Source organism: Rhinopithecus bieti, unplaced genomic scaffold (assembly GCF_001698545.2).
Source record: "Rhinopithecus bieti isolate Rb0 unplaced genomic scaffold, ASM169854v2 scaffold_35857, whole genome shotgun sequence".
In the NCBI taxonomy this organism is placed as follows: Eukaryota; Metazoa; Chordata; class Mammalia; order Primates; family Cercopithecidae; genus Rhinopithecus; species Rhinopithecus bieti.
Window position 1 is genome coordinate 144,857 of NW_016814943.1, and position 14,091 is coordinate 158,947.

At 54.1% G+C, this 14,091-nt stretch overlaps 1 protein-coding gene across 11 annotated transcripts in view; it reads left to right on the top strand.

The window, feature by feature from the left end:
* Window positions 1–12,612, top strand: part of STARD8 (StAR related lipid transfer domain containing 8) — a 79,413-nt gene extending 66,801 nt beyond the window's left edge. For 4 of the 11 annotated variants that reach the window (XM_017852750.1, XM_017852748.1, XM_017852753.1 and 1 more), the window contains 12 exons: window positions 2,118–2,199; window positions 3,185–3,248; window positions 4,012–5,429; window positions 6,025–6,198; window positions 7,057–7,216; window positions 7,717–7,915; window positions 8,336–8,546; window positions 8,846–8,960; window positions 9,219–9,443; window positions 10,421–10,638; window positions 10,740–10,916; window positions 11,099–12,612. In XM_017852750.1, coding sequence (XP_017708239.1) covers window positions 2,118–2,199; window positions 3,185–3,248; window positions 4,012–5,429; window positions 6,025–6,198; window positions 7,057–7,216; window positions 7,717–7,915; window positions 8,336–8,546; window positions 8,846–8,960; window positions 9,219–9,443; window positions 10,421–10,638; window positions 10,740–10,916; window positions 11,099–11,216 — 3,161 coding nt within the window. In that variant the 3' untranslated portion in view covers window positions 11,217–12,612. The other 7 variants (XM_017852751.1, XM_017852749.1, XM_017852755.1 and 4 more) reach the window with 4 other exon arrangements.
* The last annotated feature ends 1,479 nt before the right edge of the window (window positions 12,613–14,091 follow it).

Consider the following 14,091-nt stretch of genomic DNA (forward strand, 5'->3'; position numbering starts at 1 on the left):
AATAAATAAATAAATAAATAAAAAGTAAAGTACCTTGTCTTGACCAGGGTCACCACATGGTACCAATCCTGAGGATGCCATGTGGGTACACACGGTGTGAAGAATGCTGCCTGGAGTTGTACACCCTAGTGGCCCAGGCTTGGCCTCACTTGCGCCACAGTGGTGGCCTCATTTCTCTGTTTTCCTTCATTTCTCTTTTGTGTTTTTCTAGAGTTCTTCACATTTGCTGTTTCCTTTCCCCTTTTCTTCCCACACCCCTACTGCACCCTGGCTTCACATCCACCTCGCCTGGTCAACTTGCCTGGGCAGTTCACCAGTGACCTCCATGTGGTCACACTCAGCGGTCACTTCCCAGTCCTCATCTTGCTCCATTTCTCAGCAGCGTTCAGTGCCACTGGCCACTTCTTCCTTTGGCTTCTGGAACACCCCACTCTCCTGGCTGCCTTTCTGGCTGGGTTCTGTCTCCTTAGCTGACTCTGCTTCCTCTAACTCATATCTAAAGGTTAGGATATCCCAGGGCTCGGTCCAGGGCCCTCTTCTCTCTCAACATTTCTTTCTCATGAGATCTTTCTCTAAGTACCATCCATATTCTGATGACTTCCAAATGTCCAGACCTCATCCCCAAGCTCCAGATTCATATATTCACAGCTTCCAATTCAATCTCTCTACTCTGATGTCTGATGGGTGTCTCGGATTAAACAGGTCTAAAACCAACTCCTGATGGTACCACCATTTACTCACTTACTCAAGCCCCATACCTAGGAGTCATCCTTAATTTAATTCCTCCTTGTTCCCATCTCCTGTATTTAACCCTTCAGCAAGACCTTTTTCCCTCCAGAACATATCTTGAATCAATCCACTTCTTACTACCTCCACTGCCACAGCCTGGTGTGACCCAGTGTCACGGCTCACCTGGGCTAGTACAGCAGCTTCCTGTGCTCTTGCACTCTCATTTCTACACTGCAGCTGGAGGGCTCTTGTTGGCCGTAGGTCTGACTGTCAGGCCTGCTCCAAGCCCTCCGATGGCCTCCCAGCACACTCAGAATGAAATACACACAGACGCTCTGTTCTGGCCTGTCAGACTGCATTCTCCAACCTCCATTGATTACTCTTACCTTTGTTCACAGGGCTCCTCTCTACACTTGCTCACACCAAGCTTTTTCCCTCTTCAGAGCCTTGATGCTGATGTTCCTCCTGCCTGGAACTCTCGTTGCAGTTTCCTTGCACAGCTGGCTGCTTCTCATCTTTCAGGACTCAGCTCAGATGTCACTGCTTCAGAAAGCTCTCTGCTGACCACCTCTCTACAAGCAGCCGCCACCCCTACCGGCCTCCCTTTACACTATCATGCTGGCTGATGTCTTCTATGACATTTGTAACTGCACCATCTTGGTTTTAAGTATCGTTGCTTATCTGTTTCCTTTAAGAGCGTAAACTCCATGAAGGCAGGAACCATTTTTGTTGTGTTCACTGTTGTATGCTGTATGGTTTGCTCAAGTGCCTAGCACAAAGTAGATGCTCAATTGGATACTCATTAGTTGAATGAGTAAAGGAACAAATGGGCTTGCTTCACCAGTAAGGTAGAGAGCTGTGAGACTTCTCAGATTCTCTCTTCCATTCCCCCAACTCCTTTCTTTCCCCTCTCCCCTCCCTAAGTCCCAGGGAGTGGGCTCCTACTGCTCTGGGACACAGGGGGATGCAAGGTATTGTTTGGCTACTGTGCTGTCCTGTCCCTTCTGTCCTTGCTCCTGCCCTACTCCCCCAGGTTCACCTTGGGCCAAGGAGAAGTTTCCCTGCCTGAGCAGCCCAGGATTCAAAGGGGAATGGGGGAACCCATATTGGGCTCTTGGCAGTCACCTGGGGTCTTGGGCCTGCTATCTCCCATAGACCTGCCTCACTGACAGAATTCTTGGGTCCAGCTCAGCCCTCTAGGCCTCTCCCAGACCTTTCCCCTGAACTCCCTGGGCACCCTCCTTTATTCCTGATGTTTTTCCCTTCTGCTTTGCCTCTTGTCTTCCTGCTCCCCCTCCTTCCTGGCCGTTCCCCTCCAGCTCAAGGGCTGCTGAGGCTGAGTTTGTGATATACCACTGGACTCATCTTTGCTTCTCTCTGCCATACAGAAGGTTCGTTTCCCCTGGATATTGGCTCTGTGAAGAAAAACCACGGTTTTCTGGACGAGGACTCTTTGGGGGCCCTGTGTAGGTAGGTGGGCTGAGGGTCAGGCCCGGGAAACCAAAGGCCCGGCTTGAAGCTTCCTCATGGGAAAAAACATCCCTTGTACCCTCTAACAGAGGAGGAGCCCAGCTTACTAACAAAGCTTATCTTCTGCGGTCACATTGCTCATTCTGTTCTTTGTGTTTGTGACACCCTCAACCACCCAGTCACTCTAGCTAGAAAGCCAAGATCTGGCCTTATTTCTTTTCTCCTAAAGTTATAGCCTCCAAATATTCCTCTGCTTCAGTCCCTCTCTACTTAAAAGAGCTTGGCCCTTGTTTGAGGCCAAACCATGGCTTCTCCTTGTATCGATCACAAGGCTTCAGCCTAACTGGCTTTAGTCTTGATAACCCATCTCTCCCTTCCCCTCTCCGTCTTCCCTCACCCCACTCCCAGATCCATCTAGATCCACCAGCCTCAGCATTGTAACGGCTCCAAATGGTTGTTCTTTCTGCTTAAAATTTGTCACTGCCTAAGGATAAAAATGCAGACTTTTTAGCATACAATCCAAAGCCCTTTGCCAGCTGGTTCATTAGCCTTAGCCCCACTGGTCTCATGCCCACTGATCTGTTTGCTGACTGTATACCTACAGTGTCCTGTGTAAGCTTGGGTAAGAGTCCCTGTTTCTCTCACTCTCAAAATCCCATTTGCGTCCTCCAGGACGCCTTCTCTGACTGCATCCCTTCTTCATGGAAGTTACTTGTCTCTCACTGTGTTTGTCTGCTGTGCCTTCTGTCTGCTCTGTCTTGGAACATGTCCCATTTCTGTAGGGTTTATTTCCACTCTCTGTAAGCTCCTGGAGGGCAGAGACCATAATCTTGCCAGCATTGTCTCTGGTTCTTAAAACTTAGAAATATTGGAGTTTGCGAGAAGTTTTGATGGCTTGGGCATGTGAAGTGGTGGGTGCATCTTGGTAGGCTCTGCCAGGCTTTGGGGATGTCCACCTTGGGTGGACACTTCCACTTTATTACAGGAGGCTGATGACCTTGAACAATTGTGCCTCGATGAAACTGGAGGTTCATTTTCAAAGCAAGCAGGTGAGTCATGGCAAAGAACGGGTCTGTGGTCTTGTGGCGCCATAAGGAAACCCAGGGCATACGTAAACCATTTGTAAAACTAGCTGTAGTATCCCAGGAGTCTGAGATGTCCAGAGCAGTACCTTTCCCCAGCTAGGGGTAGAGATGGAGGAGATCTATGACCCCATTCTTTCTGGGAACTCACTTTCTTGCTTTTTTTTTCTGGGGCATTCTATACCAGAGGCCTGTAGTCAGGTGGGGCAGCCAAGTTACCAAAGCCCTGGGCTGTGAGACAGGAGGCCCATGGGGCCTGGTCTCAGCTCTGCCTGATTGCTGAGGGACCTCAGGGACACCTCTTCCCTTCTGGGCCTCAGTTTCCCCATTTTGCAAAGAAGGAGATGAACTAGAAAATCTCAAATTCCGTCCACCTCTGTTGTGATTCTGATCTAAGACTACAGCCCAGAGCTTGGGAAGGTCTGTCACTGACTTAATGTATGTCATTGACCTTGGGCAAGTGGCTTCTGGTTTGTGGGTTTGTTCCCTATCTGTAAAATTGGAAGGGGGGTTAGATTAGTTACTTGACCATTACCATTACCATACATCTGGGCTCTGTCTATGACTCCTGGCTTCCTCTGGCACTCCCAGAGCTAGCTCTACCCACCTAGGCCATGTTCTCAGCCAGAAAGCAGGGCCCTTCATCTCAGAGTCCCCCAAGAGTTTGGAAGCAGAGAGTGGAGTACAAGCAAGGACTTGTAGCCTGGACTTCTCTGATCTGACCCTGCAGTGCCTTTCCCAGAATGAAGACTCAGAAGAGGAAGAGCAGTGTACCATCAGTAGCCACTGGGCCTTCCAGCAGGAAAGTAAGTGCTGGTCTCCTATGGGGTCCTCTGATCTGCTGGCCCCACCGAGCCCTGGCCTGCCAGTGACCTCAAGCTGTGAGAGCGTCCTCACCGAGCTTAGTGCCACCTCTCTGCCAGTCATCACCGTGAGCCTACCACCCGAGCCAGCAGACTTGCCCTTGCCAGGCTGTGCCCCCAGCTTGAGTGACCGGCCCTTCCTCAGCCCCACCCAGGGCCAGGAGTGTCCCCAGGACAAAGCCAAGAAGCGCCATCGTAACCGTAGCTTCCTCAAGCACCTTGACCCTCTGAGGCGGAAGGAAAAGAGTGGTAGCCAGCAAGCAGAGCCCGAACGTAGTCCAGCCGCCTCAGAGAAGGTCTCCAAAGCCTCATCTTTCCGCAGTTGTCGTGGCTTCCTCTCAGCCGGATTTTACAGGGCCAAGAACTGGGCCGCCACCTCAGCCGGTGGCAGTGGTGCCAACACTCGAAAGGCCTGGGAGGCTTGGCCTGTGGCCTTGTTCCGGCATCCTCAGCGGATACACCGGGGTGATTGCCTGGTGCATGTGCCTGGGGACCACAAACCAGGCACATTCCCTCGCTCCCTGTCCATTGAGAGCCTGTGTCCTGAGGACGGACACCGCCTGGCAGACTGGCAGTCAGGTAGGCGGTGGGGCTGTGAGGGGCGCCGGGGCTCCTGTGGCTCAACGGGCAGCCATGCCAGCACGTATGACAACTTACCTGAGCTGTACCCAGCTGAGCCTGTAATGGTTGGGGTCAAGGATGAAGATGAAGTTGATGAGGAGAGTGGGGGCAGCTATGCTCACCTAGACGACATCCTCCAGCACGTGTGGGGGCTACAGCAACGAGTAGAGCTGTGGTCTCGGGCCATGTACTCAGACCTGGGGCCTGGAGATGAGGAAGAGGAGGAGGCCACTTCATCAGTACAAATAGCCACAGTTGAGGTCAAATGCCAAGCTGAGGCTCTCAGCCAGATGGAGGTTCTGGCCCACGGAGAGTCCCCAGCCTGGGCCCAGGCTGAAGTCCAGCCAGCAGTCCTGGCTCCAGCTCAGGCTCCAGCTGAGGCTGAGCCACTGGCACAGGAAGAGACTGAGGCCCCGGCCCCAGCCCCAGCCCAGGACAGTGAGCAGGAGGCACATTCAGGCAGGGAACCCACCTTTGCCTCTAGCCTGTCTGTGGAAGAAGGACACTCCATTTCTGATACTGTGGCCTCCTCCAGCGAACTTGACAGTAGTGGGAACTCCATGAATGAGGCTGAGGCTGCGGGGCCCCTGGCTGGACTCCAGGCATCAATGCCCCGTGAACGGCGCGATTCAGGTGTTGGGGCCTCACTTACCAGACCCTGCAGGTGAGAGTTTGGGTTGGGATGGGGCGGACGCAGGGACTCCTGTTCTCTGTCTCTGAAGCTGATTTCTCAGTCATGAGGCCCAGGGCTAAGTGCTTGGGGGCTGCATTATCCCCTCACAGCCAGCTCAGGAGAATAGAGTACAGGAGTTGGGAATCCAGAAAGTTAGGTCCAGAACCTGCCTCTGCTGTGGCCTTGAGGAAATGATGCTCTCCTCATTGGACCTCAGTTTCCTCATCTGTAAAGTGAGGGAGGATGCTAGAGGAGATGGTCTCTGGTCCCCAGGTTTGCCCATTCAGAGTTTCTTGGAGCATCCCCTCCACGGTAGTTTTGGAATGGGCAGGGGTCTTCACTGCTTATTGGCACTAGATGGGCCTGAGCTCTGTGCCACCCTCCCCAAGAACTTCCTGGCCCCTAAGAAGCTGAGTCCAAGCTTTTTCCACCCTGGGGCCTCAGCAGCAGCGCTGAAAGTGGTCCCAACTCCCTGCATGTTTTCTTTGGAGAGAAAAAAGGGGACCAGAATAACACACACCTTTTCTAAGGTTTAGCCAAACCTGCTCCTCTGGGCCTCTCCACCCCTCTCACCGCCCCCCACCAGGAAGCTCCGTTGGCATAGCTTCCAGAACTCCCATCGGCCCAGCCTCAACTCAGAGTCACTGGAGATCAACCGGCAGTTTGCAAGCCAGATCAACCTCCTGCACAAGGGCTCACTGCTGCGGCTTACTGCCTTCATGGAGAAGTACACTGTGCCCCACAAGCAGGGCTGGGTCTGGTGAGTGGCTCCTGGGCCATGGAGGGTGGGAAACTGCCGACTCAGGTCCACGGCCCCAGGCAGGGTCAGCCCAGGAGGTGGGTGCAGGCAGGCAGGGCCCACAGGCCAGGGGAGCAGTGTGATATGCCAGGAGGCTGGAGGGGCTTGGTGAGGCTGGGTATGGGGCAGAGGACCTGAAGTCCTCCAGCTGTGTCTTCTCCATCTCAACCTCTGTGCTGCAGCTAGTGAGATTGTTCTAAAATGCAGGTGTGGTTGTCACTCTCCAGATAAACACTTTTCTCTGGCTTCTCATTGTCCAGATTCCCTCCCACCATGACTCCTTCCTGTTCTGGTCCCGCTCCATCCTTCTGGCTCTTTAGCCTACCCCTCCTAAGCAACCCCACCTTACAGACCAGTGGGACCAGTCATCCTTCCGTGAACGTGCTATGATCTTTTTCCTGCCTCTTTGCCTTTGTTTGTGCTGTGCCTGGAATGCATTTTCCCCATTTCTCCTCTGGGACAATGCCTTCCTATCCCTCAAGAGCCTGCTGAGTTACCACATCCTCTCTGAAGCCTTCCCTAACTCACTAGGTACAGTTCCCCTCCCTCAATGGGTCTTCCCCTAAGTTCTTGGCCTCCTACTGGCCACATGAGTTGTTACTGCCTATTGACACAGTTATCTCCTTGGCCAGACTGAGAGCTCTCTGTGTTCCTCTGTGACTCCCTGGGGCTGCGCCCAAAGCAGGTGCTCGATGAGTGTTGACTCTGGGACAGTGGTGTGTGCCTTATCCTCCTCACTCCACCTGATCCTCTAAGACTGCAGGCAGAGTCTCCAAACTGTGTTCTCCCTATCTGATCACTTGTCATTCTCCCAAACAGGTCAATGCCCAAGTTCATGAGGAGAAACAAGACGCCAGACTACCGGGGACAGCACGTATTTGGGGTGCCACCCCTCATCCATGTGCAGCGCACGGGCCAGCCACTGCCACAGAGCATTCAGCAAGCCATGCGCTACTTGCGCAGCCAGTGCCTGGACCAAGTGAGCCCTTGTGGGGCAGCCTGTAGGGGGATGGTGCAGGGGTGGGGTGCTGGTGGGCATTGGGCTGAAGGCTGAGGAGCTGGGGAGAGGAACTGCTCTGGCCTTCCCTCTCACTTGGGCTGGTCCACCAGAGGCTTTTGCTCTTCTCAGCAAGGACCAGCAAGGATGAAACTCCTTTCTACTCCTTAGGCCCAGCTCTGTGCTACCTTCTTTCGGGCCCAGGCTCCATAGTCCTTATCTTCTGGGAGCCTGAATTTGCCTAGATCCACCTTTTCCTACTCATCTCAACAAAAGCGTCTTTTCTTTTTTGTCCTGAAGCTGTAAAAATCCTTCTCTTTGATTTTCCCATTTGTCTCCTACCCTGCCCCTCAGGAGGCCTGATAGACTTTGAAGTCTCTGGGGTGGCCTAATCTCCTGACACCCAGGCCAGGACTGGCCTCACATTCTCCCTCCTACTCACGCATGTCTTTTTCCCTCCCTCCCTCCCTTGCCTGGACCAGGTAGGCATCTTCCGCAAGTCTGGGGTCAAGTCCAGGATCCAGAACCTGCGCCAAATGAATGAGACCTCGCCTGACAATGTCTGCTATGAGGGCCAGTCAGCCTACGACGTGGCTGACCTGCTAAAGCAGTATTTCCGGGACCTACCTGAGCCCATCTTCACCAGCAAGCTCACCACCACTTTCCTCCAGATCTACCAGCGTGAGTCACCCACTCCTATCCCCAACAACCTGCCCCATTCTCAACCTCCTTGAATCCCAGGCCTTGTGGAAGATAAGCCTGGTGCAGGCAAATGTAGCTGGACCTGTGAGCTGATTGGAACAGTTACTGTCTGGAGTTGGAAAGGCCCTTGCAGAGAGACCATTCTGCTTCCCCAAACCCATTATATGGAAGGGTAGACTGAGGCCCTGAGGGGAGAAAGGGAAACTACCTAAGGTTACACTGTACATTAGTAATAAAGCTAGATCAAGCACCCAGAGACCTCACAGAACTGAACTTTTCCCTTCCCTCTCGCTGCTCCCCTCGGGACTTCTGTGCCTTTTGCCCCCTTGGAAGCAGGAGGCTGGCTGCTGAGGCCTCTGGGGAAGTAAGGAAGGCTCTTCTTCCATTGCTTCCTCACAGTCCTCCCCAAGGATCAGTGGTTGGCAGCAGCACAAGCCGCCACCTTGCTGCTCCCCGATGAGAACCGAGAGGTGCTACAGACTCTGCTCTACTTCTTAAGTGACATTGCCTCTGCCGAGGAAAACCAGATGACAGCAGGCAACCTGGCAGTGTGCCTGGCGCCCTCCATCTTCCACCTCAATGTCTCTAAGAAGGAGAGCCCCTCTCCCAGGTGAAATGGGGCATGGCATGTCAGGGCTGGGCCAGGTCCAGACAATTTGGGCCCCATTGGACTTTTGGCTTCTGATGGCTGGCACTGCTGTGTCTCGTCCTCACCACAAGGAGTAAGCCTGACTCCTTAGGGACCCTGGGCTGGTGGGATCTGTGGAGCAGGGGCTTCCAAAAGGCAGCAGGTTGTTTTGTGGCCAAGTTTGGCAAAGCGGCTTCCTGGCAGCTACAAGGCAGCCTGTCTGTCATCTTGTCTTGTGCCCTTATGCCATCTCTCCTCTCACCACCTCCTGCCCCATTTAGGATCAAGAGCAAACGCAGCCTCATTGGTAGGCCAGGCCCTAGGGACCTGAGTGACAACATGGCAGCCACCCAGGGCCTGTCGCACATGATCAGTGACTGCAAGAAACTTTTCCAGGTGAGTAACCCCAGGCCATGGTGCCTACTTACCAGACCTGGGGGAACCATCAGGCCTGACCTCGGTGCCCCAAGTCAGGGATAGGACCCAATTTGACACATACCCCTCAAGCTTATACCCCCAACTCTTCCTCCACAATGTTTCTCATCTACCTTGCTGTGGTAGCTGGACCTCTCAGCTACCACATGTGAACCTGACAGACCCCATGGGGTCTCCTGCTCTCTGGAGCTGCAGCCCATTTTGTGTGTGCCCTCTCAGGTGCCCCAGGACATGGTGCTGCAGCTGTGTAGCTCCTACAGTGCAGCTGAGCTCAGCCCTCCCGGCCCAGCCCTGGCTGAGCTGCGTCAGGCCCAAGCTGCGGGGGTAAACCTGAGCCTCTACATGGAGGAGAGCATCCAGGACCTGCTGCGTGATGCTGCTGAGCGCTTCAAGGGCTGGATGAGCGTGCCAGGGCCCCAGCACACGGAGCTGGCTTGCAGGAAGGTGAGTACCACACCACGGGTGGCTGCTATGGGGCTGGGAGAGCATGGTGCAGGCAAGGGGAGTCAGGGAACCCAAAGGAAGGAGCTGGGGAGGAGCTGCCCCCCAAGTCTCGCTGTGCCTCGGCCTTGTCCTTGGAGAATGTCAGAGAGTCAAGAAAGTACCTTAAGGAATCAAGAACCAAATGAGACCAAGGGAACTCTCTTAGGAACCACCTGCCCGAATGACCTTCCAAAAGCCCCATTCCAGATACGATGCTGCTTTGATAACCTCAACTCCCATCTCTCCCTGCTCCACAGTCCAGCTGAATCCTTGCATTTTGCACCTTTGTGCGGTTCTGCTGCCTGGACTGCCCTGACCCCGAGCATTACATTTCCCGAGGCACCTTTAGCGACAATGGAATGTGTTCCTCCTCCATTCAGAACCTTCTGTCATGCCCCAGGATGGAGGGAATTTCTCTCTGTTCCCCTCTGGGCACTGGTCATGCTCTTTCTTGGACGTGGATTCTGAGTAAGATTGCAAGCCTGAAGTGTCCTGTGTAAAAAACGGTCATAACAAAACCTCCCATGTAGGATCAGGGTGAGTGCCTGGTACATACAAAAGGCTCTGTAAGTGGCAGCTTTTGTTGTGCATGTGTTTTACTGCCTGTGCTAGATGGCGAGCTCCTTGACAATCACCATCTTCCTGCACCTCCAAGCACTGTGCCCATGATCATCTCAGAGGCCTGAGAGGCCTCTGAGAATGTGTGCCCCATCATCTCTTTATGCTGTCTAACAGACTGAAAAGCAGACATCCAGAAAAGAGAGAGAGAGGGCAGGGAGCATGGGAGCACTGTCTCAGTCTGGCCAGGGTTAGCAGAGGAGCTCTGCAGCCTACCCTATTAAACCTCAGGTGCTGCGGTTTGAGGCCTGGACTTAGGGCTGGAGTCAGAGTTCTCCAGCCCTGACAGCTGCCCCCATCCCCACTCCTGTGGCTCACAGGCACCGGACGGGCACCCCCTGCGGCTGTGGAAGGCGTCCACAGAGGTGGCAGCCCCCCCAGCTGTGGTGCTGCATCGTGTTCTCCGGGAGCGGGCCCTCTGGGATGAGGATCTGCTGCGGGCCCAGGTGCTGGAAGCCCTGATGCCGGGTGTGGAGCTGTACCACTATGTCACCGACAGCATGGCACCCCATCCCTGCCGCGACTTTGTGGTGCTTCGGTGAGGGGCCGCAGCTGCTACCCTGCTGTGCTTGGGGGGCCCGAGAAGTGGGGTGGAAACCAGCACTAGGAATCTGAGCCTATGTGTCCTTTCTCCAACAGGATGTGGCGCTCTGACCTGCCTCGTGGGGGTTGCCTGCTTGTCTCCCAGTCCCTGGATCCTGAGCAACCTGTGCCAGAGTCGGGTGTGCGGGCCCTCATGCTCACGTCCCAGTACCTCATGGAGCCTTGTGGCTTGGGTCGCTCTCGGCTCACACACATCTGCCGGGCTGACCTCAGGTACCAGGCCTGGGACAGCCTGCTCGACCCCCTTGGCCTTGACCCCTTCCCCTGCCTCTGCCCCTCCTTTTTGCCCCATGCTGTTGATCCCTGGGGCTGGGACAAGTCCTTTCTTCCTTCTCCCTGGTGAGGGCTCCAGGGAAAAACACATTGCTCATGCCTGGTTTCTTCTACTTCCCTAGGGGCCGTTCTCCTGATTGGTACAACAAAGTCTTTGGGCACCTGTGTGCCATGGAAGTGGCAAAGATCCGGGACTCCTTCCCCACCCTGCAGGCAGCGGGCCCTGAGACAAAACTGTGAGCCTTGGGCTGGTCCCAGGGTGGCACCAACCAGGCCCCCTGGGCACCAAGGGACTGAGGGGAATAAGAGCAGAGCAGCCCCTGGGTGCTGCTGTCAGGAGCAGAGCCAGGCCCAGGTGGCTCCAGCTGCCTGTCCTGTCCCCTTTCCTAAAGCTCCTCTGCACATAGAGGGGAGAAAAAGAGAATTTAGGCAACTCCACTCCCCTTCACCCCCAACCCTGTATTCTACTCTCCCGAAAAGAGAAGAGAATCGCATGAGTAGCAAGACTACTGCCGCCAGCCACCTGCCTGTGAGGCCGCTACCTGGCCTGAAGCCTCCACAGCTCCCCGCCTGCAGGGGCAAAGAGGTTGACAGCAGTGTGTGATCCCAGCTCTCCGCCAGACTGAGAGGGCAAGTCGTCTTGTTTCCTGCAAGGGTGCTTTTGAGATTGGACAGGAGGTTCTGGTCCTGCCTTTGGGGCCAACACTGGCCCTGAAGTGTCTTTTTCAGAGGAATTGGACTGGAGTGAATGGGCACAGGGATGGAGCGCAGGGCAGCCCCAATCACCATGAGCTGTTTCATTTGTGTAAATATGATGCTGAATTTTAAGAGGCTGAGTTAAGTGTAGGCACTGACAGGCCCCTAATAAGCGACATGACGATTTGGCATAGATTGGGATGTGAGGGTGGAGGAGAAGCTTCCTTTCTCAAGTCTCAAGACGCCAATGAAACCAATTTTCCTTGACTTGGGTTTCACACTTTATCTGCCACCCCATGGGGTCCTGTGTAGCCTTTGTCCACACACTGCCACTGCCCAGGCCAAGCAAAAGCAGAGTGTGGTTAAGAGACAAGGGTCTGTGTCATTGTCCCTTTTGCTTATGGTAGTGGGCTACCATAACAGCCCCTTTCTCAAGCAGAGACCTGGCCCCTGGGCCAGACAGATGGAAGGGCCTATCTTAGCCAGCTGGAGCTTAAGCCAAACCTGTTCTGTCCCACTGGCCAGCCATCTTTGCTCACATGGAAATTCAAATGCCATTCAAAGGCCACTGGTGCTTTATTTTTCTATCTGCTGAGTAAACTGAAACGAGATGGGTCCCAACCACCACTGTAATTTTCAAGCCTATTTTATTTGTACCTGTAAATATTGTACAGTTTATATATATATGTGTGTGTGTGTATATATGTGTTTATATAGATACACACACACGTGTATATATATACATACGTATATATATACACACACACACGCATTTGCACAGACACACATATGTATCAATTCTCATGAGTGTATTATAATCTCTGGTGGGGGCAAGGGTCTGGAAGGCCTGAGGGGCATTTCAGATGAGAATGGAGAGGTAGAGAGCCAGGTGCAGCAGGATCCCTCAGATCAATAAAGCATTACCAGAGATGCACTTTAACTGTGTGGCTGTCTTTGCTGACAATGGGCTAGGGACTGGGGACTGGGGTTGTGACTGAGGCTTCAGTGTTAGGGCTCAGAGCATTGAGCATTCACCCCACCCTCTGCTGAGTCCCAGCTTACTGGCAACAGGTCTTGGGTGAGTCCACAGGAAGAACGGGGAGGGCCTCAGCTCTTCTCTTTGGAGAGGGATTTGTGGCCAGGCATGGTGGGGTGGGGTGGGGTGGTGGGGGCACAGAGAAGGGGTGGAAAGTTAGCCAGAACTTGGGAAAAAGCTACAAACCCCATCTCATGACCTGGCCACAAGCATGAATGACCTCAGGCATCCTAGGGAGAGATGAGCCTGGCTAAGCGGCCATTCCTTCCCCTTCTAAACAGCTTGAATGAAGAGTGAAGTCCCAGCCCCAGGAGGCTTGGGGGCCCTGTGCCACCTGTAAGCCAACCTAAGAGGTCTGAGTGCCTCAAGGCAGCCTCTGGTATGGCTCCAGTGACGAGCAAAGCCCAGGGGCCTAGAGAAACTCTCTCATCTTGACTTTCCCAAAGGAAGGGGCTTTCCTCTGCCATATTACATGGCCATAAAATCCCAGGCTCTGAAGAGCAGCTAGAGAGAAAGTCCAGGCTTTAGACTTTTGCATCCCTGAAGTGCTCTCAGTAGCCTGGGCAGGCAAGCCCTGCTCTCTGGGTACCTCAACCTCCTCATGGGTCAAACGAGGCCAGTCATACCTTGCCACAAGCCTGTCTCGGTAAGTGTTCAGGTTGCACCACCCAAGTCTGCACTCCGACCCGGCCTAAACAGTGAGGTGCCTGTCCAGTCCCGCTGCTCTGTCACCTTCTTCATTCTGTCTTGGGCTCAGTTGTCCCTACATGCCTTGGCCTTTCTTCACTGCTGCCACCTAGGGGTCTTGGCTAGCCCTGGAAGTGAGTGAGTTAGAGCAGAGGACCCAGTCAGCCCCCTGCCTTTGGGAAAACTAAATGGAGGCCCCTTGTGTCTGAGTATGGGCTGGGAGATCACTCCAGCGGTGCTGGGCTTAAGGGATACCAGTGTGATGCTCTGGCCAGTAGTTCTTGAGGAAGGCATCGGGGCCTTCTGGCCCAGGCACTGCCCACCTTCTCTTGGAAGGAGGTTGGTGGTAGGGTACAGAGGATGGGACTCAGCACTCAGATGATGGTTGCTAGGAGACGGATAAAGAGGAGGGATCCTCTTGAAAGGGCCAGAGAGTTCCCCCAACCTTGCAGCTCTGGACTCTGCTACCCTGACCCAGTCGCCCAGTGTCTGGCAGTGTGGAAGAGGTAGCTCCAAGTAGGAGAGCTTCTGTTGGGCCTTAGCATCCTCATGTGTAAAGCAGGGCTCCCATCCCTCATCTCTGCCTACTCCACCGTGCCTCTAGATGTAGGAATGAGTTTCATGAGGAGGCTGCCCAGGCCTCTCGTTCCCACCCACAAAGCAAGCACCACCCGTGGCCATTTCTAGCCCTGAGTC